The 27,996-nt window shown below is 43.2% G+C and overlaps 1 protein-coding gene across 3 annotated transcripts in view; it reads left to right on the forward strand.

Moving 5' to 3' along the window:
• Positions 1-27,996, forward strand: part of SOBP (sine oculis binding protein homolog) — a 159,980-nt gene that overhangs the window by 104,279 nt on the left and 27,705 nt on the right. The window contains exon 6 of one of the 3 annotated variants that reach the window (XM_014518104.2): positions 27,884-27,925. The exons of the other annotated variants lie outside the window; for them this stretch is intronic. Coding sequence (XP_014373590.1) covers positions 27,884-27,925 — 42 coding nt within the window. The remainder of the gene's footprint in view (positions 1-27,883; positions 27,926-27,996) is intronic. 3 annotated transcript variants of the gene reach the window in all.

Raw genomic sequence — 27,996 nt, forward strand, 5'->3', positions numbered from 1 at the left:
GCCTCCAGCTGCTGCCAACCCTGCCCCTGCCTTTACTGCGGTGCTGTGGGTGGGCGGGTGGGAAGCTTCAGCCCAGTGGGTTCTGCCCAGCACATTGGGCTCTGATTCCAGCTCTCAGATGCCTTCCAACGACTCCACCCGCAGGGGCTGCTCATCGCGCTGGGCAGGCAGAGCAAATGGAAGGCAGCTGGAACTGGAGCCAGAGCCCCGTGTGCTAGGCAGAAGCTGCTGGGCTGATGCTCCACCTGCCCCCCTCTGCTGCATGGAGTGGCACAGCAGGAGCTGGAGTGGGAGGGGGAGTAGCCGCTGGAAAAGAGGGGAAGTTGGTTTGGCCCAGAAGAGCTATTCTGCTCCCCTTACCTCAAGTTGCAGCTCTTGCTCTTGCCACACTGCATAGCGCTGGGGCAATTGGAAGCTTCAGCCTGGCAGCTTCAGCCCAGTGCATAGAGCTCTGGCTCCAGCTCCAGCTGCCTTTCATCTGCTTCTCCTGCCCGGTGCGATGAGGAGCCCCTGAGGAAGGTGTTTGGGAGCTGGAGCCAGAGCCCCATGCTCTGGGCAGAAGCCACGGGGCTGAAGCTTCCCATCCGCCCACCCAGAGAGGGGGGGCAGGAGTGGCAGCTGGAGGCGAGGGAGGCAGAACAGCCGCCCTGTCCAACCCACAGCTTGTGATGCAGCTGTAGCCACTGGGTGCTGCATAGGACAGGGCATTACAGCAGCTGCTGCAACAGGTGGCTGCCAGGCTCAGGGCCCACCAGCACCTCCGAGCTAGCCCAGGCAGCCTGCTGCCCAGAAAGCCCCAACCCATGCTGCTGGGCTGGGCTGTCATGGAGCCGCAGCTGGCTGGGAAGGGCCGTGCCCTCTCAGCCTGTCTTGGGCCTCGGGGGCCAGGCTCTTCTCAGTCAACTGCAGCTCCATGAGCCGGGAGCAATCTAGCCACACAGCCCCCATGGCCCCAACCTGAGCCACAGTCTTCTGGGAAGGGCCCAGCCTCCAAGGCCCAGCCTGAGTTGGACCCTCTGCGTCTGCCTTCAGCAGCACCCACATGCTGGCCTGGCACAGCTCCATAGCCCCAGCCCCAGCCCCAGCCGCTGGCAAGGCTATGCCGGCTGGCTCTGGCTACACTCCCTCCTCTGCCACTGGAGTGGGGAGAATGGCTAACAGGGGCTGCTATGCCCCAGCCAGACAGACCTCAGCTGCAAATGGGACAGGGGATGGAGGGGACGATTAAATCCCCCTCTCTCTCCCCATTTGCTTCAGGCTGTGCATAGGGGGCTGGTCATGCCCCCTGCCACCACTCAAGCAACGAGGGAGGGAATGCCTGATGGGGGATGCTATACCCTGGCTGCAGTCTCCCAGTGGGAGAGGGGAGGGAGGGGGAAATAAACCCCCTCCACGCTCCCTTTGCCTTAGGGGGCCATATCAGGCCTGCGTCTGGCCACGCCCCCACCCTTGCTATGGCTAGGGAACAGCGGGGTGGGGCCAGCCCTGCTGTCTGGAACAGACAGGACAGCACAGCCCAGGGCTTAAAAGCATGCTGGGATGCTGGGGGACTCTGGTTTAATTTAAACCAGGAAGGGGTCTGGGACAGCAATTACATAAACCAGTTTGACCCAAATCAGTTTGATACTACATTCAACCAGATTTTTCTTAAACCAGTTTTGGCCATTTTGAAACTGGTTTATGTGCACTAAACTTATGTTCTGTTACAGGTTTAAACCAGTTTCTCATGACTTAAACCAGTTTATGTGTAAATTCTGTCCCTAGCCATAAGGTGCATGCTCTCTTGTGGGTTTAGGAGACCATGCTTTCTAAGCATGAGCTGCTTTGTTAGGAGAAATGGCATTTAATATTTACTGTTTATTATCATTTTTATTACAAGCTCTAATTGCATCTCTTGTTTCTCCAAAGATAGCATTAAAAATCCTTCTTATAAATGAGCAGCCACCGCCTCTCTATAAGCAACTTCTAAAATACCTGACTAACTTTAAAACACATCATATATTTAACCATATGCTTCATAATGTTGGTCTATTTCTTCTCTCTTTACTTCTTCAATTTCCTTTTTGATATGTCCACTAGGCTAAGTACAGACAGTGAAAAAGCCCAGGGTTGAATTGATTCAATCTTCACAGGTTAGTCTAAACTGCATAGATTGAATCAATAAGCAAGTGAACAGACATTCACTTTTGATTCTAGAAATGCAGCTGCATGCCTTCAGTGGCCCTGGCCAGAAGCCAGGAGATGCTAAAATATGCCTCCTTGCTCGGCTGGTGTAGACAGCTTAGGCCAAGGCTAGTCTGCCCATCCTGTGATGAAGGGGGCTGGGAGGGGAGGGGTGCAAAGCATCCTGAGATGCTGGGAGACTGTGATTTAACTTGAATCTGGGAGAAATCTGGGAGAAATCTGGGACAGAAGTTCAATAAACCAATTTAACCTAAATCACATAAGTCTGATACTACATTTATCCAGGTTTACCGTAAATCAGTTTCAGCCATTTTGAAAGCAGTTTATGCGCACTGAACCTATGTTGTGTTACAGATTTGAATCAGTTTCTGATCACTTATAGCTGTTTATGTGTAATCTCTGTCCTTAGCCCTAAAGTTACAAGTAGAACAGGTTGAAATGTTTTCAAATGGAAATTGTTTTATTTGAAAAACAACAGTTTCAGTGGTTGAAAAAGTCACACTTCTTCAATGTATCTATTAATTTATTGAAAAGTAATAAAAATTTAGGTTTTTTGAAAAACTATTTCGGTAGCCAAAACCTAGCTGATATACTCAACTTAACTACTAAAGAAAGCATTTACTTTTTTCTATGTTTCACTATGTATTAAAAATCTATGGCATTAGATTTTATGTAAGTATGTATGTTTATATATTTTAGGGACCATATCAATTTCTAACTGCAATGAATGAAGCACATGCAAACATTATTTTTAATTAAAATGGAAAAAGATCAATAAAATTAAAAATTGATCTGCTTTGAAACCCTCAAAATGAACACAGTCGTGACATTTGACCTCTTTTCCATGAACTGAGGTTTTCTATTTTTCTGCTAGCTCTTATCTTAACCAGTTTTAATGCAATTCAGCCTGTTTTCAATGGAAACTACTGAAAATAAAAGATAATGATATGCTTTGCTACAAATGAAATGAAGGATGGTAAAATAATATCTATTCAAAATGTCTTTTTAAAAAGATTGGAAGTAAAACTTTCAAACCATCTAAAGCTCCAATTGCTTTTAATAGGAAAATTAAGTACTTGTAGAGTGAGAGCATAGAGGACTTAGGGCCCAGGTCATCACAAGTTTTAATACCTTTAAATAGCTTTGTATTTCTTTGTTTGAGGAGCCAAAGATACTGGGACTTGGACACCAACCACACGTGCCAACTTAGTTGGGGCACAAAAATACGGGAAATCCTCACCATATGAGAACGTATCCCCCACGAATGGCGAGGGTTTCCTGTATTGCAACATGTACCTGAACAGTTATCCTGGGTTTGCATCACTGAATGGCAGAAAAGTGGCAGTACACTCAGCTGCTTGCTAAATCCCAATTAGAAGGTGATATGTGTACATATCAATCCTGGGATATTTCTGTTCTTGGACAAACACAGGCACAACTTGTGCAGGGAAAAATTAAACATCTGTTCCATAGCTCTAGGATCCAAGGCACCAGAGATATTTCTGAAGACAGGATTTAGGCTCCTTAGGTCATGTCAATATACAGTAAATCTACCATGCCCACTAGTGAGGCTTTAATTAACATGGGGATTGGCTAATTGTCCCTGTCACTCAGCAGTGCGAATTAGCCTATGTAACACAGCTGCATTACTTCTTCTTTTGAAGGCAGCCAGCCTGGAACAGTGCAGAGTGGTTGAAGATGCTATTGCTAAAGACAGTAAATTTATGGTGTAGATGTGGCCTGCCTGAGTCACTTTTGACATGCTAGCTAGAAGAATATGCAGTCAGCTTTGACACAAAGGCATGCATGGGGACACTGCATTGAAAGGGAATGGAGTTTTTATGAAAACTAGTTAGGATAGGGCCCATAATAATCCCTAAATTGACCCAACCTTTATCTTTTTTTTTTTTTAAAGTTTAAAATAAAATTGCTTTGTTGACATGAAAAAAAAAAAGAAACATACAATTTTCTAAATTATTGCTTGTGAGGTAAAAGAAAAAAAGTGCAGTGTTTTAAAAGACAGAATCTGGTTTTATTTTTATTTCCAAAAATTAAGATTCAGCTAGACAGGAAAAATAAGGAAAATCTGGGTAATTTTAAAGCTCAGCCCAGGGGAATGTTTTGAAACCTACAGGAAAAACAGCTATTCCACGCCCCATTCGCTACTGTTACTCTCAATAGCAGACAGCTTCCAGGAAACATAGGTATTTGAAGGAGTGCCAGTGAGTATCTACTGGGAGCATATATTTCATGGTTAGCCCATTTCTATATCTTAAATTATTTTTCCTTCCCAACTGTGGCATACAGAAGTATTTTTATTGCTATTAGAAAAGAAAAAAACCCTTAAGTCCTATATTTTATTATAGAAGTTAATACCAATAATTACTTAAAATTTAATGAATTTCAGTTCTGACTTAATTGCTTTTGAGTAGTTCACTTAACTTATTAAAAAGAAGCAAGGACATATTCATTTAATGAGCAGAAGCCTTGGCCTAGCATCTGCCTACATTCTCTTTTCAATTAATCAATTATAGTCCAATGGTGTGTAATTACACATTAAGAAAGTTATTGGATATCTCAGCATGGCTGTCCCAGGGGGCTCATGAATACACTAATATAACACACCTGTAATGACCTGTTCTCACATCTGCAAATTGCTCCCATTTCTCTCTCTCCCTCTCTTTGCTAAATGAAGATGAGAGCAATTACCATTAACTTTTTGAGTCACATCTAGTCAATGAGAGAGAAAAAAGGTTTCTACCAGCATTCATAATAAATCTGCCATTTGGTACCCAGTGTTTTAGTAGCACTGGGTCTCAAGCTTCTCTGTATTTGTGCTTCTGTAAAGCAGTAAACAAGTATCTGAATCACACAAAATGCTGGGGGAGCCAGGGCCAGTCTTAGATGAGCACACACACTGCTTTGCCTCTCTGTCTTTCCAGATGAGAGAAGCAGGCAAGCAGGAAAACCTTGTCAAATCACATCCAGGCATAATTTGCTTGGCTTGGTTCAAATCAAACCAAACTCTGGAACTGATCCCTATGCAGTGGTTCTAAGTCTTTGCATAGCAACTAAGCTGTGTTGTTGTGTTGTTGTTTTTTTTAAATGCTAGAAAGAACATAATTTACTATGTAATGGCACAAAGACTTTGGTTCTACCAGAGGATATATTCACTGGTGCTTTCCTTTTAATGCATAGCAAATGAAACCAGGAAGAGACTCCTAATCCACATAATGAGGTCTGACAGATTCTAAATTGGTGATTCAGCCAATGAAGGGATCCAAATATGCTTTCTGGAAGCAAGCTCTTGATGGCTACATAAGTCAAATGCAGGAAGATATCTGTCACTGTTTTTATAAATGTTGTTTTGCATTGTTTGAGTTGGATGTGCCATTGTCTCTCCTTTAGGGAAAAATAATGCCTCTTTCCCCTGGTTTCTGTTTAAATGATCAGTTCTCTATCCATTCTAAAAAGTAGACTAGGTAAAACAGAAAAGGATATGCATATGGATTATAATGTAACAGCATATACAATGTAGTCTTTTGTGGAAGCAGAAGTAGATTCTGGTTTGTTCATAATAATCCATATCCTTTCCGTGCTGCATTCTCTACTCTTTGATCCCAACGTAACACGCGTGCCCGTCAGTGAAGTCTTCAGTGTACTGGGTATAGCATTGTTTCCTAGCTCTTTAGAACTGCGTAAATCAGCAGCGTAACTATAGGTCAGTGAACAGGGCACTAGCCCTGGGTGCTGAAATAAAGGGATGTGAGAGTGATGGCCATTGCTCTGGCCACTGCTGCTCCCCAGGGTGCAAAAACTGCTTGGTGCCTTTGCTGTAAGTGTACTTGTGATAGGTATACCCTGATAGTGACACTGATGAGAAGTGGTAGTATGTTACTTTTGAGTTACACCCATTATGGATTTCAGTAATGATATGTAAGAGTAAAGAGAAGCAGAATTCAGCCCAAATATGTGCTTGTGTTTGGAAAAAGGTGGTTGTGTCATACACAGCTTGATGACCATGAATCATCTGGAAGTTCTGCCAATTATTGATAAAATTTAAATAATAAAATGAATTAGACACCAGCAATCCCCAGTGGTTATCTAACTCCTATTTTATAAAGCAGCTTTAAATCTGTTTATTCCAAAGGTGTTAAGTTTGACCTCTGCTGGTCCAATGCCCATTGCCTATTCTTTACTGACTTACTTAGTAAAGCTGTGGAGAAGGGAACAACAGTGTTCAGTTCAGTCAGGAGACCTACAGTGACATCCTGACTCCACAGTAGTCAATGTGAGCTTGCCTTTGCCTTTGAATTTGAAAAGGCCAGGATTTACCCCAGGTTTTTATTCCTTCCTCCACCATTCACTCACTGTATGTTCTTCAATACATCACTTGTGTCTCAACTCAGAAACATACTTAGCAGATGCCTAAATTTAAGCATAGGTGTAAACCCAGTGAATGGAATGGCACTACTGACATGCTTCAAGTTATGTATATACTGACTTGGGGCTTAAATCACTGTTCTTCAGTTTTCCTGTCTTTAAGATAAGGAAGGTGATATTTATCACTTCATAAAGCACATCACAATCCTTGGATAAAAAGTTTTATGCATCAGATGTTCAAGATAATGATTTGTTTCCCTGTATTCTAAATGGTTTGTAACAGCACCCAAAGTGCTTAGGGAAGGATTAATTTATTAAGAATTATTGTGATACTTTCAAGTAGAAAACATGTTTCTTGCTCTACCTTCGTGCATTTAAAAATAATTTGACTCTCCAAGCGATGCCTAGTAATGAAAGCAGTTAGTGTAGATCCCACACGTTGCCCAAGCTGTGCATGTGTGCTGTGATCTCAAATCCTGCTCAATGCACAGCTTTGTTTATGTTTAGGACCTAAATTAAATTCTGTGCTTGTTTTTTTAATCAGTGCCTGAACAATCAATTAAAAACAATTCAAACAGAAAAAGGACTGTGTAATAATCTACCACTTTAATATATTCTATAATATACAACCATGCAGGCAAGTTAAATATGGGTCCTAAACACTATGTCAAGAGGCTTTTAGGTTGTGTAGTTATTGTGTATGTGATAAGGATGAGGGTGGGAAGTATTTCATTCTGCTGCAAAAATTCATTTCTTGCTGTACTCCCTGCACAAGGTTGTAAGTCTTTGCATGTCAGATTACTAATTAAGCAATAAACACTGTATTGTACTAATACTTTTTATTATGAGGAATAAACATCTTTTAGACAGAAAAATAATTGACCACCTGTGCCCAGCACCCAACAAACATTACTGCACATACAACTGAAATGAATGCCTCTTTAGGGTGGGGAGAACGGGATGGAATTCATTTTCTAAAAGATTTTCTTTTTTTCAGCATGAAGTTAACACACCTGATATATTTTACTTTTCTAATGGTCTGGGTCCATGCCTGCCAAACGAACAAGCGTTTGGTACTTGCTCAATTACTGACCCTTGTCTGGTCTTTTGGATTCAAACAGCAGTTTCATAATTCATTAGACATTAAACTAAGGCCCAGATTCTCATTTAAACCTTGGACCCCTTTACATCATTTGGGCAGTATAAATGCCATTTTCTGATCCCTGTGTTAGATACTGTCCTGATCAGTATTGGGTCCTGTCTTCACGATGGGTGTATACCCATTTTTGCAAGAACTCCCTGCTACCATGAGTTGAAAATGGGGCCAATTTTAGAATACGCAGTCTTATTTCTTCCTGAGTTGTTCCAGGAGGAACGATTTTCTCTCACAGGGTTTTCTCATAAATACTCTGAGAAGAGTCAGTAGGCTCTTTGCAAATGTGAGGATTTACCTGTGCATTTCTCAATATAGATTACAGAGCTGAGAGAGAAAGTTGCTAATTCTTTTCCCCATCCTTTTGAAGAGGCATTTGGGAAGAACCAAGAATGAAGGGAACTTCTGAGAGGATTGTGCAGTAAGGAGTTTGGGTCTGGTAGTATATATTCCCTGACTACTTAGTGTTTGCTGGGTGGGATTTGTTGCTTCGGTTGGTTATCGACCCTTTTTGAATGGTAGGTGGAGCTAGAAATGGAAAAACCTACTTAGCTCCTCCAACCATTGTCCTAGCCAATGCACAAATTCTAAAGTATGCTGTATTGTATGGTGCTACAACAATTAAAGGGAGGATTGCTTATTTTCTCCATGTGAAGAGGAACAGAAAGTTGTTTGACATTAGTCAGAGTGAAACTGGTCCGTGGTCTTACACCTAGCAGCCCACTTTATTTTTAAATGGAAATATCCAAACATTGTATAGGTGTGTTCAGTTCTCATTAACTATAAAGAGAGACAAAGAGAGAGAGCTCTGTTAAGGACAAAGAAGTGATTTCAGGCTTTTTTGTTACTGGATGAGCTTTGCATGTTTAGCATCTTCCTGAATGTGATTCAGCTGAGGTGGGTGGATAGAACTGTAATCGGTGCAGAAGTTGGGAGGAAAGGAGTAAAAACTTCCTGCAGATGTGGAAGCAAAATGAATCCAGAGACAATATGTCTATTTTTAGCAAGACTAAAAGTGCAAACAGTGATAGATGCCATGGGGTTGCTGTCACTAAAATTTGGCTATAAGCAACACATTCATATTTAAACATGTCAGCTTTGCAAATTGAAATGAACAGACACTGCCTCTCTGTTTGTTTGTTTGTTGCATTGAAACTATCAGCTTCACTCTTCATCCCTTCAGATTGGTGGTGACACTGAGGCAAGATGATGGATTGTCCTTCTATTTAGCTTATCTATAATGCTACAAAATGTTTATATCTTATTCTGTGCAGGAGGCTCTTACTGCACAATGGCAGAAATAGGAATGGTATTCTACCCAGGCAAAAATAACATCAAGTACACAACACTACCTCTCTGGTGAGGAACATTTGGCACAATTTGCACAGCTAAGCACATACGTGTTGAACTATAACACTCAAATGCCTATGAATAAAACTGTATTAAATGAAAAGATAACGTATCAAATAAGCCATTGAACTTGGAGTGAACCAGTAAATGGGAAAGATGAAATTCTTGCAGTTTGCCTGCTGATTACGGTAGGCTGGAATTATCCCTGGTGTAAATCCATTGATTTACACCAATTATGAGTTTGTCCAATTATCTTATTTATGCATCTCTTAAAGATAGGCCTTGAAAAGGTCAACAGCAGTGCACTGCCATGCAGAGTCTTTTGAAGCTATAGACTTGAAGCTTTGCTTCTGGCATCATTAGAAAATAATTGCTTGTGAATGTCTAGGGATTTGAATCTGCATGTTAGGGCTCTGAAAAGGAGGGCAGGAGGGTTTTAAACGTTATTGAAATGGCTTCTACTAACATTACACTTATCACAAGTGACAAATGACTATGAATAGAATTGGGAGACCACACCAGGGGGCTTGACTAGCTCATCTCACCTGGGTTGGTCCATTTTCTCTCATTAGCTTTTGTTTTCCTGTTTGTTCTCTTTATTCTTTCTTGAGTGTAATCTCACAACCTGCTGAATCCAAAGTTCATGCAGAATCTGACATTTATGCACCATATTTCCTCATATACCAAGCAAACCTTTCCCCTAAAACTTAGCCCTCCAAAATTAGGATGTGAGTCTTAAGTAGGGAAGCTGATTTTGTTGCTCGAATGGAAGCATGGAGATGCTGTGCTTCTCTCCTAGCCAGCATATAGCAAAGGTAGAGTCTACTCTTCAACATCAGACCTAGAATTTTAACCCTCTCTCAGCCACTGCCAAATTGGTAGTTTTGGCTGAGCAGCCAAAAGGTGTTTGCCAAATCAGCAGTGGCTGTGAGAGGGTTAAAACTCTAGCTTTCAGCCAAGCAAGCAAAGGAAGGTAGGTGATACTGAAAAGTAGACTCTGCCCCTGCTCCATACAGTCCCCATTCAGCCATGACTCTGGAAAACGCATTTCTGACTTGTTCTGTCTTCCTATAACAAGGCACACGTCTTATTTAGGAAATATAGTACGTAAGAAAATATGGTATCTAATGCTTCAGTAATCCCTAAGTAAGGATATTCCCTATGACATCCCAATGAATCAGCGCTTACCTCTAGTTTTGGGGACTTGTCATTCTCCCATTTGTTACTGCTTCTGTCCATCATCCTGGGTTTCATCCTTCTCACCAGTTTTCGCAATCTATATATCTCTCTTCTTCTCCCCTACTTCTCTAACCCTGGTCCATGGGGAAAGCCATTACACATACTCTTACCTTTTCAGCCTTCCTCTGTATTTTTAGCTCCCTTGATTCTTCTGTTTCTTTATTCTATGACCCATGAACCATTGCTTTAACTAGATGTTGGAGAACTCAGGGTAAATTTTGCAGACTTAGGTAAAGATAGTCTGCATCCCTCTGAAGAAGTGGGATTAGCCATACAATCATGGCTCATTCCATCTGTATATTGACAGACGTTGACAGGCCTTGTGTGGCCAGAGACTCTCAACCTATAACCTGACTTTCTAATGAAGAGGAAGGATGGTCTTGTGCTTAAGGCACTAGGTGGGATTAATGAGCTATATGTCCAGTTCTGAGCTCTTTTGCTGATCTCCTGTCTGACCTCAGGCATGCCACTTGGGACCAGAACCAAAAGTGGTCTTAGGTGCCTGAAGTGCAAATTAAGCACAAATTGAACACATGCTAGTCCATGTGAAAGAGGCATAATGCTTCTATCCAGCCACCTAGAGAATCCATAAGTGCTTACATTTTTACTAGAAAACGTATAGAGGCGCAGAGTTCAGGTACTGTTCATGTCAATAACTGTTGCCATCTTGGTTGAGCTTAGTCTATTGGAAATTCACAAGCAACCCTATGTCCCAGGGGAAACTGATTTGGTAGATGTGCTCACAGAAAGCCCAGCACATCCCAAGTGTGGTACCATAGCACAACAGGCACATCCATTTCCATTCAAGCATAACTAGGGACCTACCTAATTTGCAGCTTTGTGGATTTTACGGAAATTGCAAAATTCGGGATTTTCTGTGAAATCCAAGAAATCAACAATAAAAAAAATATAATAAAATTAAAATCCTGGCTCCCCAGTGGAAGCCAGCTGTCCTTGCTTCTGGGAGGGAAAGATACCATCTAGCAAGGTGGCATAAAGGGCAGAAGACAAGCTGGTGGCTGCCCACTCATCCTTTCTCCCCACCACTGGGGCCTCCCTGCCAGTTAGCACTGAGGGGTGGGGCAGCATGAAGGGCAACCAGCAATCAAGATGAAGGCTGCCCCCTTGTCACTCCTCTCCCTGGGCCTCTCCACAAGTCAGTGCCAAGGGGTGGGACTGCCCTGTTCTGTGCACTATGAGCAGGTTGTGAAAAACTCTTCATCTTGCTGCAATTTAGGTAGGTCCCTAAACATTGCAGGTGATGGGTCTACAACAGGGATGGGCAATTATTTCAGCTGGAGGGCTGCTTAATAAGTTTTGGTGAGCTGTTGAGGGCCCCTGGTTGCCACCCTTAACCCCTGAACTTTGCCACTGGAAGTCCCTCCCATTGCCCTGGAAGTACTCTTTTTGGGAAGGGGGTTTGCCATCTTGGAACTAGAAAAAAAGACAAATTATGTACTAAAAATTAAACATCTACAATAACATATTTTAATTTTATTTTTTTTTAAATTGTGCTGATTTGTGTGCGTTTTTGTCGCGCATATAGAGGTGATTACAAAATAGCTCAAAATGAAGTCTTTCTCTTCTATATTGTGGGAGGGAATGGAGGCATGTGAGGTGGTATGGATGGGTGGGTATGGGGTTTGTGGGAGGCTGTGGGTGTGTTTGTGGGTGTGTGTATGGGTGTGTGTGGGGTTTGTGGAGGGGGTGGGTATGGGGTTGGTGGGAAGTTGTAGGCGTGTGTATGGGGTGTGTGTGAATTTGAGGGGGTGGAGGTGTGGGTGGGTATGAGGGATTTGTGGGGGATGTTTTTAAGGATGTGGGGGGGTATGGGGTTTGTGGGAGGCCTGTGGGTGTGTAGAGGGGGAGGTGTTTGTGAAGGGTGGAGGGTATGCGTGCATGTGTATGGGACCCTCCCCTACAAACACCCCTCCCCCCCCTTGCACACAGCCCCTGCCACCAGCAGCAGCAGCAGGTGGAGCCCCCTGGCAGCATGCAGATGAAGCTGGTGGTGCAGGTCATGGGGCTCAGCCGGGGCGGCAGGGAGAGGGGTGTAGCCAGCCTGGCTCCATCGTGCAGAGCTCCTTCCCATTCCTCATGATGCAGCAGTGAGCTGCCGGCTCCAGCGCACTGGGCTACTCCCAGAGGGGCATGGCTTGGGTGGAAAACCTGGGAACTGCATGGAAGCCTCATGCAATGGAGCCAGGTGAACCCTGCACCCCTGTTGGCCCAGGCTCTGTACTTCTGCCCTCCCACCCTGGGTCCTCATCGGCCCTGGCCCTGCACTCGTGCCCAGCTGCCGCTTCACTCCTGCCCACCACTGGCACCACTCTCCCCCACCCGCATGCAGCCTCCGCCACCACTTTCATCCCCCGCCACCATATCCCTTGCCCCCACCCACGAGTGCTGCCACCCTTCCCCTGCCACTTCCCTAACTTTTCATCTGCCTACCACCCCCTCCCCTCCCCATTGCTACCGTTTACCCCACCTGCTGTCACATCCCTACCTGCAGGGTTGGGGTCAGGGCATCCCATGGGCGATGGTGAGAGCACAGCATGTGCTGCCCCCACGGGAGTGAGCAGGGCTTGGTCCATGCAAGCACAGCAGGGACAGCCTGGGGCTGGGCGAGATGCAATGAATTGGTGGCCATCTTTCCATGGGCTGAATGAAATCACCTGGTGGGTTGAATATGGCCTGTGGGCTGTATTTTGCCCACCCCTGGTCTACAACCACACCATCCTAGTGGTTACAACACTTACTTTGGAAATAGGCCACAACTCTCAGCTCCTAGCTATAGGCCAAACTGGGTGAGGCATCTTCTTCTGTCCTCTTGAACATGTGCCACAGTATAAAAAAGAATGTAACTTTCATAGAACAAGAGAGAGTAAGCTTGAGAGACCCTGAAACTGTAGCCCAGTAATAGGAACATACCCCCAGGAGCAGGGAATGTATGGAGTTCCAGTTCTTTCCACCAGGACTCCTAAAGCATTTTGCATTAGAGAGTCACTGAATAAGAATACATAAACAGAACTAGGATACCACCACTGTGGGGTGTATCTTAAAAAAAAAATCCAGTCTCCTGTGTCCAAATCCAGGAAGCAGTTTCAATTTGTGAATCCCTGTCCTATAGGTGTCTAACTGATCTGCAGTTAGGCACTTAAATCTGAGAAACAGGCAGGGTTTCAGACACACCACACTCTCAGTGGTTAGCTCAGGTGTGAATCCTATTTCTAAGGCCTCTAACTCTCCCCTTACATTGGCAATTTAGGCAGCTAAACTGAATTTGTAAATGCTATTCCCAGAGCCAGGTACTGAAGCCCCTGTGAGGGCCTCTGATCAGGCATGCCCAGGTGGGCCAAGCATCTGAGTCATCACACACCTGCCCATGATCCCGACTTATGTGACTGCCCTACTTCTCTGTAACTGGATTGGCTACTGAACGTGCCATTCTCCCCTTATAAGCACACATGCAGCCTCAGGCTGCAAGCATGTCTTTACATAGCCTCAGTCTGTTCTAGCAAGCCTTGCATTCACTGTTTTCTAGTTCTTTTGACTTGGCGTGGCTTTCTCTGACCCTGATCTTGGATCTCCCCTGAACCTTGGTGCTGGCCCTGTTCTCTCTGATTTTCCTGGCATTCTGACTCAGCTTGGCTTCCTTGACCCTGACTTCAGATCTCCCTTAGAACTCAGCACCAGTTCTCTGACTCCTAGCTCCTGACCTCAGCTTATGTCTCAGATTATGTCTCTTGGATCTTTCCTCTTGGCTCTGGTAACTTGTGCCCGTGCCTTGTTGACCCCCAGCTGCCTATGTCCCAGCTGAACTCTCACAGCCCCTTTGAGGATCTGGGCCTAAATCTTTCTGTGCTTCAGTTCCCCTTCTGTTAAGTAGGGATAATAGCACCTGCGCATCTGAAATAAATATTGCGGCAATAAATTAATCGTGTCCTGATCTTCCTTTGCCTCACCCCTTTTGTGGTTATTTACATTTACACTGAATATTATCAGTGCTTATCAGTGATTATATAGGACCGGGTTAGAGAGCTTCTGGAGGGGCTGGACGCGTTCAAGTCAGCGGGTCCGGATGCTCTCCACCCCAGGGTGCTGAGGGAGCTAGCTGGGGTCATTGCAGGGCCCCTGGCACGGCTCTACGAGCGATCGTGGTGCTTGGGCCAGGTGCCAGACGATTGGAAGGTAGCTAATGTGGTCCCCATCTTCAAGAAAGGGAAAAGGGAGGACCTGGGCAACTATAGGCCCGTCAGTCTTACCTCAATCCTGGGGAAACTCTTTGAGAAGATCATCAAGGAGCACATTTGTGATGGGCCGGCATCAGAAATGATGCTCAGGGGCAATCAGCATGGATTTATTAGGGGGAGATCATGAGAGACCAACCTGATTGCCTTTTATGATCAGGTCACAAAGGCCATGGACGCAGGTGTCGCGGTGGATGTAGTCTTTCTGGACTTCAGCAAGGCCTTTGACACCGTCTCTCACCCCATCCTAATTAATAAACTAGGCGACTGTGGCATAGATGCCTACACAGTCAGATGGATTGCAGATTGGCTGAAGGGTCGCACTCAGAGGGTGGTGGTGGATGGATCATACTCGACTTGGGGGGAGGTGGGTAGTGGAGTCCCCCAGGGCTCGGTCCTGGGGCCTGCGCTGTTCAATTTCTTCATCAGCGATCTTGATGTTGGGGTGGAAAGCAACCTGTTTAAATTCGCTGATGACACCAAAATTTGGGGGGAGGTGAGCACGCTAGCAGGGAGAGAGAGATTGCAGAAGGATCTGGATAGGTTACAGGGGTGGGCAAACAGGAACAGGATGTGTTTCAATACGGACAAGTGCAGGGTGCTGCACTTGGGTAGTAGGAACCAGCAGCACACTTATACGATGGGGAACTCCCTACTTGAGAGCACGGAGGCGGAAAGGGATCTTGGTGTCATTATTGACTCCAAGATGAACATGGGCCGACAATGCGAGGTCATGGTTGGCAGGGCTAACCGGACCTTGTCGTGCATCCACAGGTGCATCTCGAGTAGAGCCAGGGAGGTGATCCTCCCCCTCTATGCGACGCTGGTCAGGCCGCAGCTGGAGTATTGTGTCCAGTTCTGTGCGCCCCATTTCAGGAGGGATGTGGACAACATGGAGAGGGTCCAGAGGAGGGCCACCCGCATGATCCGGGGACAACAGGGCAGACCCTACAGTGAGAGACTGCGGGACCTGAACCTATTCAGCCTCCACAAGAGAAGGCTGAGGGGGGACCTGGTGACCGTCTATAAACTCACTAGGGGGAACCAGAAGGGTTTGGGGGAGACGCTGTTTCCCCTAGCCCCCGCTGGCATAACAAGGAGTAATGGGCACAAGTTGATGGAGAGGAGGTACAGATTGGACATCCGAAAAAACTACTTCACAGTTAGGGCGGCTAGGAGCTGGAACCAACTTCCAAGGGAGGTGGTGCTGGCCCCTACCCTGGGGATCTTTAAGAAGAGGCTGGATACCTACCTGGCTGGACTCATTTGAGTCCCGTTTTTTGTTTAGGGTTCTTTTGTTGTTCTCCTGCCCTGGCGGGGGGTCGGGCTAGAAGATCTATTAGGTCCCTTCCGACCCTAAAACTATGAAACTATGAATAATATTCAGTGTAAATGTAAATAACCACAAAAGGGGTGAGGCAAAGGAAGATCAGGACACGATTAATTTATTGCCGCAATATTTATTTCAGATGCGCAGGCTCTTCTCCCACACCACTGCCAAGCACCATTGACTGACTGACTTAGTAGCATTTCCTTTCATCTGTCAAGATGTTGGATGGCCATGAATACTGTCAAGTCAGAATGGCAAAGTTTGGTACAGAGCTTTTGCTTCCATTTGCAGTGTATACCAGGCTTCTCTGCACTGTAATGCAGGCAAGTCCCAGTTTGGACATTTGTGAGCATGCCTCACCTCCTAATCCTTCAGAAATGGAAGTAACCTAGTGAAGATGTTCTGGGGTATCCATCTACAGCTGCTGTTGAGTCCTCAGTCTTTGGTATGTTAAAAGCAGCTACAGGGGATGATCTCAGAGAGCCGTATTTTTGGAGTTTGGTGGAGTGTGTGCGCCAGTGGGCAGAGCATGCCTGCCAACAACCTATCCAGGACTCATGGCTTCTGCAGTGTAGACAAGCCCATGAAGTTAATTCTTTTTTGTCCCCACCTCCTATATAACATTAATGTGTTTGTATAAAGTGCAAGGCAATTGAGAATAAGATTTATTAATATTTCTATGATGTTCCCCTCCTGCTACAAGAGCGCTGTCTTTGTATGTATGCAAATAGTGAATAGATATGGTACCAGGAGATGGCACTCAGGACTCTATAGCCTAGTTCAAGGGTTTGTAGGACCAGCAAAACCTGAACACTGAAAAATGGCTTTTTCAAGCTAACAGATGTCTGCAGCTCTTTGGAGGTTATGTAGTGATGAGACAGTAGAAATACCAGATAGAAGAATGTGGTGGCAGCCTGATTGCTGCAGTTGTAAAATATACCTCTATTTTCCCCTCACTTTTCCTCCTTTTGCAACAGTAACAAAGAAATAAAATAACTGGAGGTAAAATTGACCTTTAAGACTATTATTGTTGCTAAGTAATGCTAATAGCTCTTTACATTCTGAGATACATACTTCAGAGCACTAATGTCATTTAATTATAATAATGCTTCCAATGAAGGTGCCCACACACAAATTTAATATTGATTTAATTATTATATTTTTAAATGTCAATTAAGTCCAAAAACACATTGAGGTTTACCATCCTATTTACTGAATTTTACCTGCTGTATATCAAATGGCCCATGGCATGAGCCAGAAGTACAGGATCAGCCCCTTGTGTGTAAGCATTTAAGAATCTAGAACTCACAAATAAAGAGTAATTGATGTAGGACAATTATTAAAATACAATAGGGAAATGTAGGTAAGAAAAATAGCTTCTTCTACATGCAAATTAGAATTTCAAGTTAGAAATACAAGGGAAAAATCTATTTTGGTAGGACAAAAAACAAGCTGCACAGTCTCATTCAGAACTATTATATATTTTCTTTTTCCAACTAATTTTGTGCTGCATACTTTAAGCATATAAATCACGCCTCTAGTCTGAACTTAATTGCCCCTAAATCATTGCCCTAGCCTTATATCTGTATATACTAAATATTAATTTACAAATACATATTGGATACATTTTTTAAGTTGGGAAATCTATTAGTAAAAGTCAAAACCAGTTAAAAAAACTGCAGTGATGTTAAATGTGTTGGCCATTTGGCGAATAGGATAAAAGAGAGTTTGGGTAATAGTAGTAAAAGACTCACTCTATTCCTACCCTAGAAATATTGTTTTACTTAAGTTTTAAGTATCCATTAGTATTTTTTTCCCAGGTTTAGTCAGCCAATTCTGCCTTCAGGTATAAGAAGCACAATGCCAGGGGAGTATCCAACTTCTGAGTCTGAGAACAATTTACAGTGTTTCCTTGCTTTCCCAAACTGTAAACAGTCCATCATAAAATAGTGTACGCTACTCCAGCACCATGTGAACAGCTCATTATCCCAGGCATTTCAAGACTAATTTGTAGGACATTTGGTTAATTTGCATAAGCCATCCAGTACACAGAAGATGTCTCTAAAATAAAGCAATATGCCAAAATCTGGATTTATGTGAAAACATGAATTGTGTGGGGGGTGGGGGGGTGGGAGGGATATTTCAGGAAGCTGACAGTGCGTCTAGCCTCAGTCACAGAATCCTGCCTCTCTACTTGCTGCATACGAAGCTTCCATATAATTTTCTGTATTGAATCATAAACCTCTTGTAATAAGTAAGATGAGTTTTGAGTCTTAAAATAACCTTGAAATGTGAATACTTTTTTGGCTTTGTATAAAAAGGTAACAAAATCCTGAACTGAATCTGAATAAAAGGCCATGCTTTCAGATATTGCTGCAAGAAGCCTAACATGTATACTGTTCTGATTATTACTGTGAGTCCAGAAAGACTAGGGTTTATAATCCTTGCAACAGCTGATATCTGAAGCATTGGTTCTTCCTGTGCTTTGAGTTAGTCAGTCCTTGATCTCTACGTTTGGCATAGAATCCTGTATTTTGCTGAAATCTGACCTTGTGCTCTTTCCTTGTGCAGCAGTGTTTGTTCTGGTGTTCAGAGATGCTTAGTTTCTGTCCTCAGGACTCAGAATTAGAGCTGCACAGGTCAATGGAGCAAATAGGAGAGTTGTCATTATTGGATCTGATGTCTGCCCTCTGGTTTGTGTGTTATTGTTTTTGATAAGAATTACGAAATAGGGAATTAACAAGAAGTTTCAAGTGTAGCTTTCCCCGAAAAATGACTTTGTAAAGTTGTCAGTCTTTATTACCCATCTTTCCATAATTTCCATTCTAAACTTGTTTTACGTACAGGTGGAGGATGTTTTTTCTCGCTTAGTAGAAAAATCAGTCTGGATTCTGAAAGTCAAGCTGCTTTCTCCTCTGCCCCATTTCCCCCAGTACATCTTCACCAGAATGAAGAGTTTGCAGATCAAGTTAAATCCTCCTTTACCCCTGTGAAATCCAATTAATTTATTTAATACAGAACTTGATTTGAAGACAATGGCGCTGCACTCTTGTAATTGAGGGTATTGTTTGGCCAGTAGAATTTCTGTTAGTAGTAATGATGTGTGAGAACGAAAGAATTCAGTTTGACTTTTAGACAGAATTTGCAAGGCTGATACCTAGAATACCGTGTGTGTGTGTGGGGGGGGGGGGGGGGGGGTCGGGTCTTTTTAAATGTAAATCAAGATAATTTGAGCTAGCAACGACATGCACAGAGTCTTTTTGTGGGGCAGGACTACAGTTTAAGGGAATTGTTGTAACACTTTATAGTAAGGTTTTACGGATTCAGATTTGTAGTCATTGTTTGTTTTGTCTTTGACAATGAAGAATACATTAGGAGGTTAGTTAGATGGAGCTGGAAAAAAATATAAGGAAACAATGTTCTCATAAGAAATGGAAATGATATTTCAGTTGCTGTTCAGATTGGCTGGCTCAGTATTTTGCAAATGTAATGGAATGAAGGTGGAAACAACAGGCTGTATGGAAGTGGTAGCATTAGTCTGAAAATAATGAGTATAATAGGAATAATACCTAGGGTTTTTTCATTTACTCTATTCTACTTTTTATCATTTTGCTATTCTAAGGTTTTGGAAACACAGCTTTTCTTTTAGGATTTATAGCCTGTTTTAACTGTTTTGATTAACAATTCTTGAACAATTGGATAGAAAAACCACTTACATTTGTGTCTATGATCTACAAGATGGCCCTTGAGGTCCTGTCCAACTCTATGGCTCTATGATTCCGTATCACCTAGCTGAATTGTATTTTGAATTGTTCCATACATTCAAACTACTGTTTCTGCAGATGGCTAAATATTTCCCAATGCTGTCAGACAGGAAAATCTCTTTCTCTCAACTTCACTCAAGTTTGTTATGTGTATAGCTCCATGAAGTTCAGTAGATGTAAATACAGATTAATTATTTAAAAAGTAATAGGAAGGAATGAGCTTCCAAACATGTAGTGTTTAATTATTTAAAACCTATAATGGAATTTCAACCCTCACTCATCTCTCAGATCTCTTGTCGTGCTTGGACAAATGCCTGAGGTTAACTACCATGCCTCCACCTCCTAACCATCTCCCTTTTTATAACACAGGATAATAAATGTGCCTGCTAGATGTGAAGTACAGTCAATATTCTCAGTCAACATGCTTTGCTTAAATGTCTCCTGCTTTTCTCCTTTATTATACTGTATCCTCTAACTGCTAATTTCAGAGTGCTATATTATGTAGCAAGGTGCGTGTATTAGTGTGTGTGGGTATACGGGGTGTTGTCTCTATGTACACATTGCGGACCAAATCCTACAGTTCTCCTTGAGGCAAAATTCCCATTGACTAATGAGTTGCACAGAATGGAAGACTGGATAGACTGCTCTCTGAGCAGTGTAAGCGTACGATACTAAAATGGACTTTAAAGCAACGGGAAATCAGGGTTGTGCAATCACAAACGCAGTTGTGTCAGCATAAACGGGAAATTTCGTTTTGTGTACACACACCCCATTAGTACTTGTTTGGGTTTGGTAGTGCTTAGAGACATCAAGTGACCTGGAGGCTTATTTGGGATGAGCACTCTACATACACCAAGTAAGTCAGGATCTACTTCAAAATTCTGAGAATATGAATAGGCAAGGCAGAAGAAGGAAGTATTGTTATTCCCATTGTACACATAAGGAGCCTAGAGGGAGTTTAAGTAATCTGCACAGAAATCACACAGGAATTCTGTAGAAGAGAGCAGGGAATAAATCTCATCTGCCAAATCCCAGTTCCATGCCTTTGCTGCAAGGTCATACTTCCTTTACTGGCTGTAAATTAGTGAATGGTAATAACTTGACCCAGATTTGATTTTCTTCATTTTCAAAATATTTGGTAGCACTTTCGTTGCATGGGACAAATGTCAGGTTAGGAATCTTTGTATGTAATAACTGTAAATTGTCTTCTTCCTGACCAGATTCTCAGATTATCTCCATTAAGTCTGCCTTGTGGAATTCCAGTTGCCCTCAACAGGAATTTTGTAGTAAGATGGAGGGAAGGACATGACTTTATAGAAAGTTACACATAGGCACAAAATAAGGAGTCAGTCCTGCAATCAGATATTTCTGAGGAGGTTTTTATTGGTGTACAGAAATTTACTGAATTCAGAGGAGTTTAAGTAGGGTTTAGCTAAGTGGATCCAGCAGTAGGATTAGAGTGTAAATTTGTTTTCTTCTCCCCTGGAGCAAAACTTCCCAAGAAGGTTGTTTAGTGCCTTTGTAGAGTAATAAGAAAATATTCTGCATGAAATTGTAAGTGTGACAGTGTTCGGCCATTATGCACATATTTGATAAAACCTCTGTAGTTACATGTAGTTGATCCATACTGCCATGAAATTTGTTCCCCGTGAAGTCCCAAATTTGGGATTGTTTTTTTTTTATAGCTGTGTTGTTAGCCTAATAACTTCTTGTCTGTTGCCTTGTGTTTGCAATATGCCCTACTGAGTCAGACACAGTTAGTGCAGGACAAATTCTACCCTCATTTAATTGGGACAAATCTGGAGTAACTCGTTTGAGTACTGTAGAGGTATTCCAGATTTATTTTATGACTACACTGCTCCTTCATCTAATGTTATGTAAATAATAGAGCATCTGATAAAACCTTATGTTGGATAAGTCTTAAAACTATGGGATAAGTAAATAACTTCCTGAAAATAAATACTTGTCTGCATTTCAGTTTTAATAGAAAGAGCTAGAGAGATTTTTTTTTTTACTCATAGGTTCCACACCTACATGGTATGGATTACTACATGGATTACTACTAAGGAAAAATACATGTATTTATTTCTTCGTTACTTGAACGCAGACAATGTCTGTTATGGTTCAGAGCAAAGTTTGATATCTGTTATGGGTGATGCAGGACTTTAATACCCTAGCACTGTCTACTGTACAGACAGAAGTTCAAATGTCAGCAGGTACCCTTATCATCAGACTTTTAGTTGGAAAGGGGGTATGGGCTGGTGTAATCTGGGCACCACTTCACTCTGGCCTCCCAAACCACAAGTAGTCCATGGACCATAATTTGAGCGCAAGGGCATAATTAGCATTTTTGATGCCCTTAGCAAAAGTGTGTGTGTATGTCAAGTTGTCAGTGCCAGAATTGTGGGGAGGGAGAGGTTAACAAACACCCTCTTTGAGAACAGAGGGGTGAAGGGCATACCCAGCTGCTGCTGCTGGTGCCCCTGCTGTTGCTGCTGTGTGAGATCCCACGCTGTTGCACCCTCTTAAACTTTAAATAACCCTGAGTTATGCTTCTGTTTGAGAAACACAAACCAAGAACAACCATTTTGAAAATGTGGACCTTAGCTTATCAGATTTTTGAATGATTTTGATCATTCTAGAAGCTGGTTGAAAAAGAACAAAGCTTTCTCATGAAAAATGTCAAGTGTTTTCAAGCAGCTTCAAATATTTTCAAGTAGCACTCATATTCAGTCTCTCCCTCATATTAATGTTCCATGAAAGCAACTGCTGTGGTCCCTATAGATACCTATTGTGGTTGGTAATGGTGGGAGAGGTAGTCTGTGCGAATCTGGCTGGCAGTCAGGTGGCTGATGCAACTTTGCTAAGTTGTGCTCCACATTATGGCAGTGTATGTATGCTTTTACAGCACTGGGCACAAAAGTGGAGTGGTCTAGGCACCTCCATAATACAATTATTAAAATATAGTAAGGTTTGAAGATACTTGATCTAAATAAATGAATGGAACTCTAGTTAACAGCACTCAGTCTTACTGTCTGCAAGTTTCTCACTTGTATAGATGTAAATGGGCATGTCTACACAAGGCATTTACCGTGCAGCAGTCTAATTAGCTGTGCAGTAAACACTGCGCATCTACACGTGCCCCTATTAAGCTGGAGTAAGTTAATTAACTCTGCAGCAGGATCGTACTTGTTTACAAGTAAATACAAGTACGATCCTGCTGCAGAGGTTTTTATTCCATAGTAGCTCACGTAGAGACACTGCCCTGGCTAGCTGAGGCATGAAGGTGCTTCACTGTGGGGGCTGCTCTGACCTGGCTCAGTGTGCTGCAGTCCAACATGTAAACAGTGCACCTGGGAACAATAAACTCTGTTGCGATAAGCAGCAGAGTTTTTATTGCATCACATTAATATGCACTTGTAGGCACACCCAACGAGAAGTAACTAAAGTGCAGTTAGTGAAGGTTATGCCAGTTTCATATTGGTATAAAAGTAGAATACAAGAATTCTTTATTACTGATAAATAAAGACAATTTCTCCAGGTTTCAGCTTACAATTCTGTGGAGCAACAGTATTTCAAACTTAGATTACAGTATTATTCTCTGGACCCAGTAAATATTACATTTAAGTCTGACTGATTTAATGGGTGTTCAGTGGTAACTGTGGCCCAGGTGAAGTGGTATTGGCCTGAAGCAAAGCCTAAGGCTGAAAGCATCATGTGTGAGCAAAAAACATTAACCTGCCCCTGAAACCACCTCATTATTACATTTATATGCCTGTCAACCATCTTGTGTTCCATTGGAAACATAATGGAGAGGTTTTTATTGTTATTTTTATATTCACTTGGTTATAAAAAAGAAAATATATTAGAGAAAAAATACATAAAGTAAAAGATATTACTAGGCATAAATTCTAGACAGATGAGCCACATGGGTTCTTTTTCATCTGAAAATGTTATATTGCTATATGACCAGAATAAAGTTTTGTATTGAAAGGAAGGAGAACATATTTATTCAGGTGCTGAATAAAGGAGTGAGTTAATTATAGAATACAAATCTTTATCAAGGCCTAAAATTATCTGAGGATTTGACAGTGCAAAACTGTTGGGTTTGAATATTTGTTGCGTGGTGAGATGTTAGCCACTCATTAAGCAAGATTGTATTTGGAGTTCATAAATTGCTTACTTCCCCTTCTACCTTTAAGTTTTCCCATTTTTAGCTATGTTCCCAGTTCTCAAAATGATTTACTGTATAAATCTCAAATACTAATTAGTCCAAGGGTGAGCTTCACTTCCCCTTCCTAATTACTAGGGTTTGATGCAGAGAATTATTAAAAAAAACAGCAAATATAGAATCTACTCTTAACCTGCTGGCTGATACTGAGGCTGAAAAACAGACCTTCTGCAGCTGCTATATACTCCTGTTACAGATTCACAGAAGTTTAGGGCTAGAAGAGACCTTTTGAAATCATTGGGTCCAGCCCTGCTGCTCTAGGCAGGAAAGACTGGTGGGGACAAATAACCCAAGCAAAGTGTGCATCCAGTCTCCTTTTGAAGATCTCCAGGGTAGGTGCCTGCACCACCAAGGTTCCCTCCAAGCTGTGTGTGTGCGTGGCCATGCACAATTTAATACCATGCCGCGCACTAACTTATTAATGCTGCGCACCCTTGCAGAGTGGCAAGGCGAGGCGGGGGCTGGGAGCTGGTGCAGGCTCTGCCAGCGCCAGGGAACTGCTCTGCTCCCCAGCCCCAAAGCCTTGTACCTCCTCACTCCCAGAGGTGAGGTGGGGGCTGAGGGCTGCCGCTGGGAAACTGCTCTACTACCCAGACCCGAGGCCATGTGCCTCCTCACTCCTGAAGGCAAGGCGGGTGCAGGAGCTGGGGCTGGCACGGGCTCCGCCGGCTCAGGGGAACTACTCCGCTCCCTAGCCCCGAGTCCATGTGCCTCCTTGCTCCTGGAGCAGGGACACATGTGGATCTTTGCTTCCCCAGATCTCAGATTAAATGCTGCAGGCAACAGCAGCTCGAGCCCTGACATTTCACTCCTCTTCAGACAGCATGTTGCTCTCCCAGCAACAGTGTTTACACAGCCCAATGCACCACAGTCAGATTCACTTTGGTTACCTGCAGCAGGGAAAGGTGTGGGGGGCACAGCAGGATGGTGCAGAACCTGCATCTGCATCAGAAGAAAAGGAGCAGGTGCAAGGAATCGTTCTTAACCATGATGTAGTTTGGGGGTGCTGGTTACAGCTGCAATGCTCTAAGGACATAGGCAGACAAGGTGCTTTGGGTAAATTATATCACATTTACCCAAAGCACTTTGTCTAACCATGACATAAGATTTCTGCATCATGAATGGGAAGTCCCCATTACCGGCTCCGGGGAACTGCTCTGCTCCCCAGCCCCCAGTCTTGTGTTTGGAGGATTATTGCAAAATCCATTGCATGTGGACCCATTACATGAGGAATCTAGTCTATTAGGCTTAGCGTAGTCTAGATCCAGGTTTAGCGAAAGGGAGAGGTGGGACCAAAGCGGCATGCTCACAGACCAAAGTGGTGCTCTTACAGATCGCTCCACCTTAGAGGGAACATTGTGCACCACCCCCGCTGGAGGTCTATCTCAGAGTCTGGTCACACGAACCATAAAGAAGTTTTTCCTTATATCTGGTCTGAAACCTCCTTCTAAGAATAGCAACTGCTAAGTTTCTGTGCCTCTTCTATAGGAGTTTGGAACTGATACAGCTGTATAAGTATAGTTCTAGTCAGTCCCTTGTCCCCACAAATAGTCCCCAACAGCTCTTCCAAACCAGAACTGTTATGGACCCCCATTTTTCAGTGCTCTTTAGGAAATGTAGAAGTTTTTTTGCACAGCCTTTCACAGTCAAGCATTTGGAGAGGTGCCTGGTGTACAAGGCATTGCAAGGACATTAATGAGACCTTCATTCTGTATAAAAAAATAATTTCTATTATTTGAGGAAGATTTTCCTTAGTGTGACCTTCCACTGCTATACCAGAGTTGTTGCAGGCATGAAGGAGTGCTGGATAAGCCCCAGAAATGTTTTTCCAGCTGTTGACTTTGTGACCTTCTTTCATTTTATTTCCTGAGTGTTCAAAGTCAACAATTTTTGTCATGTTTTCAGGGCACTTAAAATGCTCCTCATTTTTGATATTTTGAAAGGCCGCAGTAGCAGCAGTTTGAGGTGATAGGTTCATGCCATCTTTATGAGGAAACAACTGTCTCCTTGTGGTGCAGAGGACTTAGAAATCATAAATGAAAATCACTGGTTTTAGAAAACTGGACCAAATAGTTAAAAAACTAGCAGTTGCAACTGTTGTTCCTTAGTTTTTATTTGCATTACATTTTGATAAAGAAAAGCCTGATGAGTTACAAAAGGCAGGTCTAAGCTGCTCAGTTATGGTCCCAGGCAGCACTGTACAAAGATGGAACAGGCCTGCTTTCATGCAAGTACCTTCCTGAACTGGAAGAAGTATATTCTACTTAGTGTGACCCATGATGCATACCAACAACTTCTGCCTCCCAGGAGAACTGCGTATATGTCACATCTCAGTGGATATATCTACATGTGCAATTAATTGCAGAAAATTCAGGCTCATTAAAGTGCTCCCCAGCACATGTCTACATGTGCACCCCAGTCAGGAGCAAATTGAGCCTGACGGGAGCAGTTCAGTCCAGGGCTGCTCCTGCCCTGCTCTGCCTCCCTGCAGCATTCAAGGGGAGCTTCAAGCTCCCTTGGGTGCCAGCCCTGGGCTGGCAGGGGCCATGGGGGCTTTGCCTCAGCTCCAGAGGGTGGGGAGGATTTGTCCTGGCTCAGTGGGCAGCTCCATCCCTTCTGCGGGGGGACTGGGTTAGCCTCAAGCAGGGGAGTGTTGGGGTGGCCCCCTGCTGTCTAGGCTGACCAGGAACAATTAGCTCCCAGTCAGTGTCTACATGCGTGGTATGGCACATTAGTTAATGCACAATTTTTCTAAATTGCAGTGCATTAGACTAATATACTGCACATTAATTGCTATGTATGTTAAGACAGTGAAGTTTTACTGTGGATTAAAGTGTTTCTTGTAGATGCACCCAGTATGGCATAGACACACCCACAAAGAAAAGTCTTTTGACTCAATCATTGAAATTTATGGCAAAATTGTGGTTATCTTGTGCCCATGTGGAGAAAGTTGCAGACATTAGTGTTAACTTTTCAAAAGTGCTGGATGACTTTAGCTTTCATAGTGACTTAGGCTCCTGAGTGTTGTGTTATAGCATAATCTTGATCTATGCTATAACACAACTTAGGTTCCAGCAGCAAAACTATGAGCCCATCCATACTTAGAGTCTTGCCAAGTCATAACCTTACTTGCCCAGTGGTAGAGCACCACCAGTTTCCCAATGGGAAGAAAGGGCTCCTCTATCATAGGGTAGCCAGCAGAAAGCTTATGTTCATATCCCTGCCCCTTCTGCCAGCTGTCATGGCCTCTTCAACAGCTGTGTGTTCACAGGGTGCAGTTTGTTAAGAGCTGTGCAGAGCTGCCAGAAGCCATGAGAACAGTGTGCAAGGAAGATGGCAGAAGTAGCCCAAGGGTAGGCAATACCTGAATCATGTGAATGGAAGTTAGGCTTCTAAGTCATTTAGGCATCTGGGAAAATGTTACTCTTAATCCATCATAAACACTGCTACCACCATTTGCACAGTGTGACTCTGCTTCTCTCTGTATTCTTTATTGTTATTGTTGTTTAGATTTATATTCTGCTTTATCACTAAAGGCTTAGAGTGGCTTTTTGTCTCTTTAGACTTAGATCATACTTAACATACACATTTAATTTTAGCACTGAATAGTCTAATTGACTTTAGTAAAACTGACAGGACACAATTAACCATGTGTGCAAAGTGTTTTTTGGGGAGAGGGACTAAAACTGAAATATCTTTCGATGTGTTTGTAAAGTATGAGCAGAACTGGGCCCCAATTCTGATTGGGGTCTCTGGGAATACGCACAGTAGTCATCCTCCTAGGAAATGGCTGAGGAACGTTGGGAGGGAAATGTATAGGTGATGCTTCCCTTTGCTGTTTACTTGGATGTTCCTGTTCAATAAGTTTACAGGAAAACAGATGAGAATCTAAGGTCAGATGCTCCACTAATGTAAATTGCCACAACCCAGTTGCTTTTCAGAACAGCTGAAGATCAGGCCCATGCTGTTTTTAATTTACTGCATCTTCTTGTTTTTTAGCATTCCCGGCACAAAGGAGGGAAGCTAAAACCTACCTACGCAGTGAGCAAACCACGTCTGAAAACTTTTTTTGCAAAAAGTTGTTTATAAACAGCTTGCCCCAGGTGGTGACA

Source organism: Alligator sinensis, unplaced genomic scaffold (genome assembly GCF_000455745.1).
Source record: "Alligator sinensis unplaced genomic scaffold, ASM45574v1 scaffold313_1, whole genome shotgun sequence".
NCBI lineage: Eukaryota > Metazoa > Chordata > Crocodylia > Alligatoridae > Alligator > Alligator sinensis.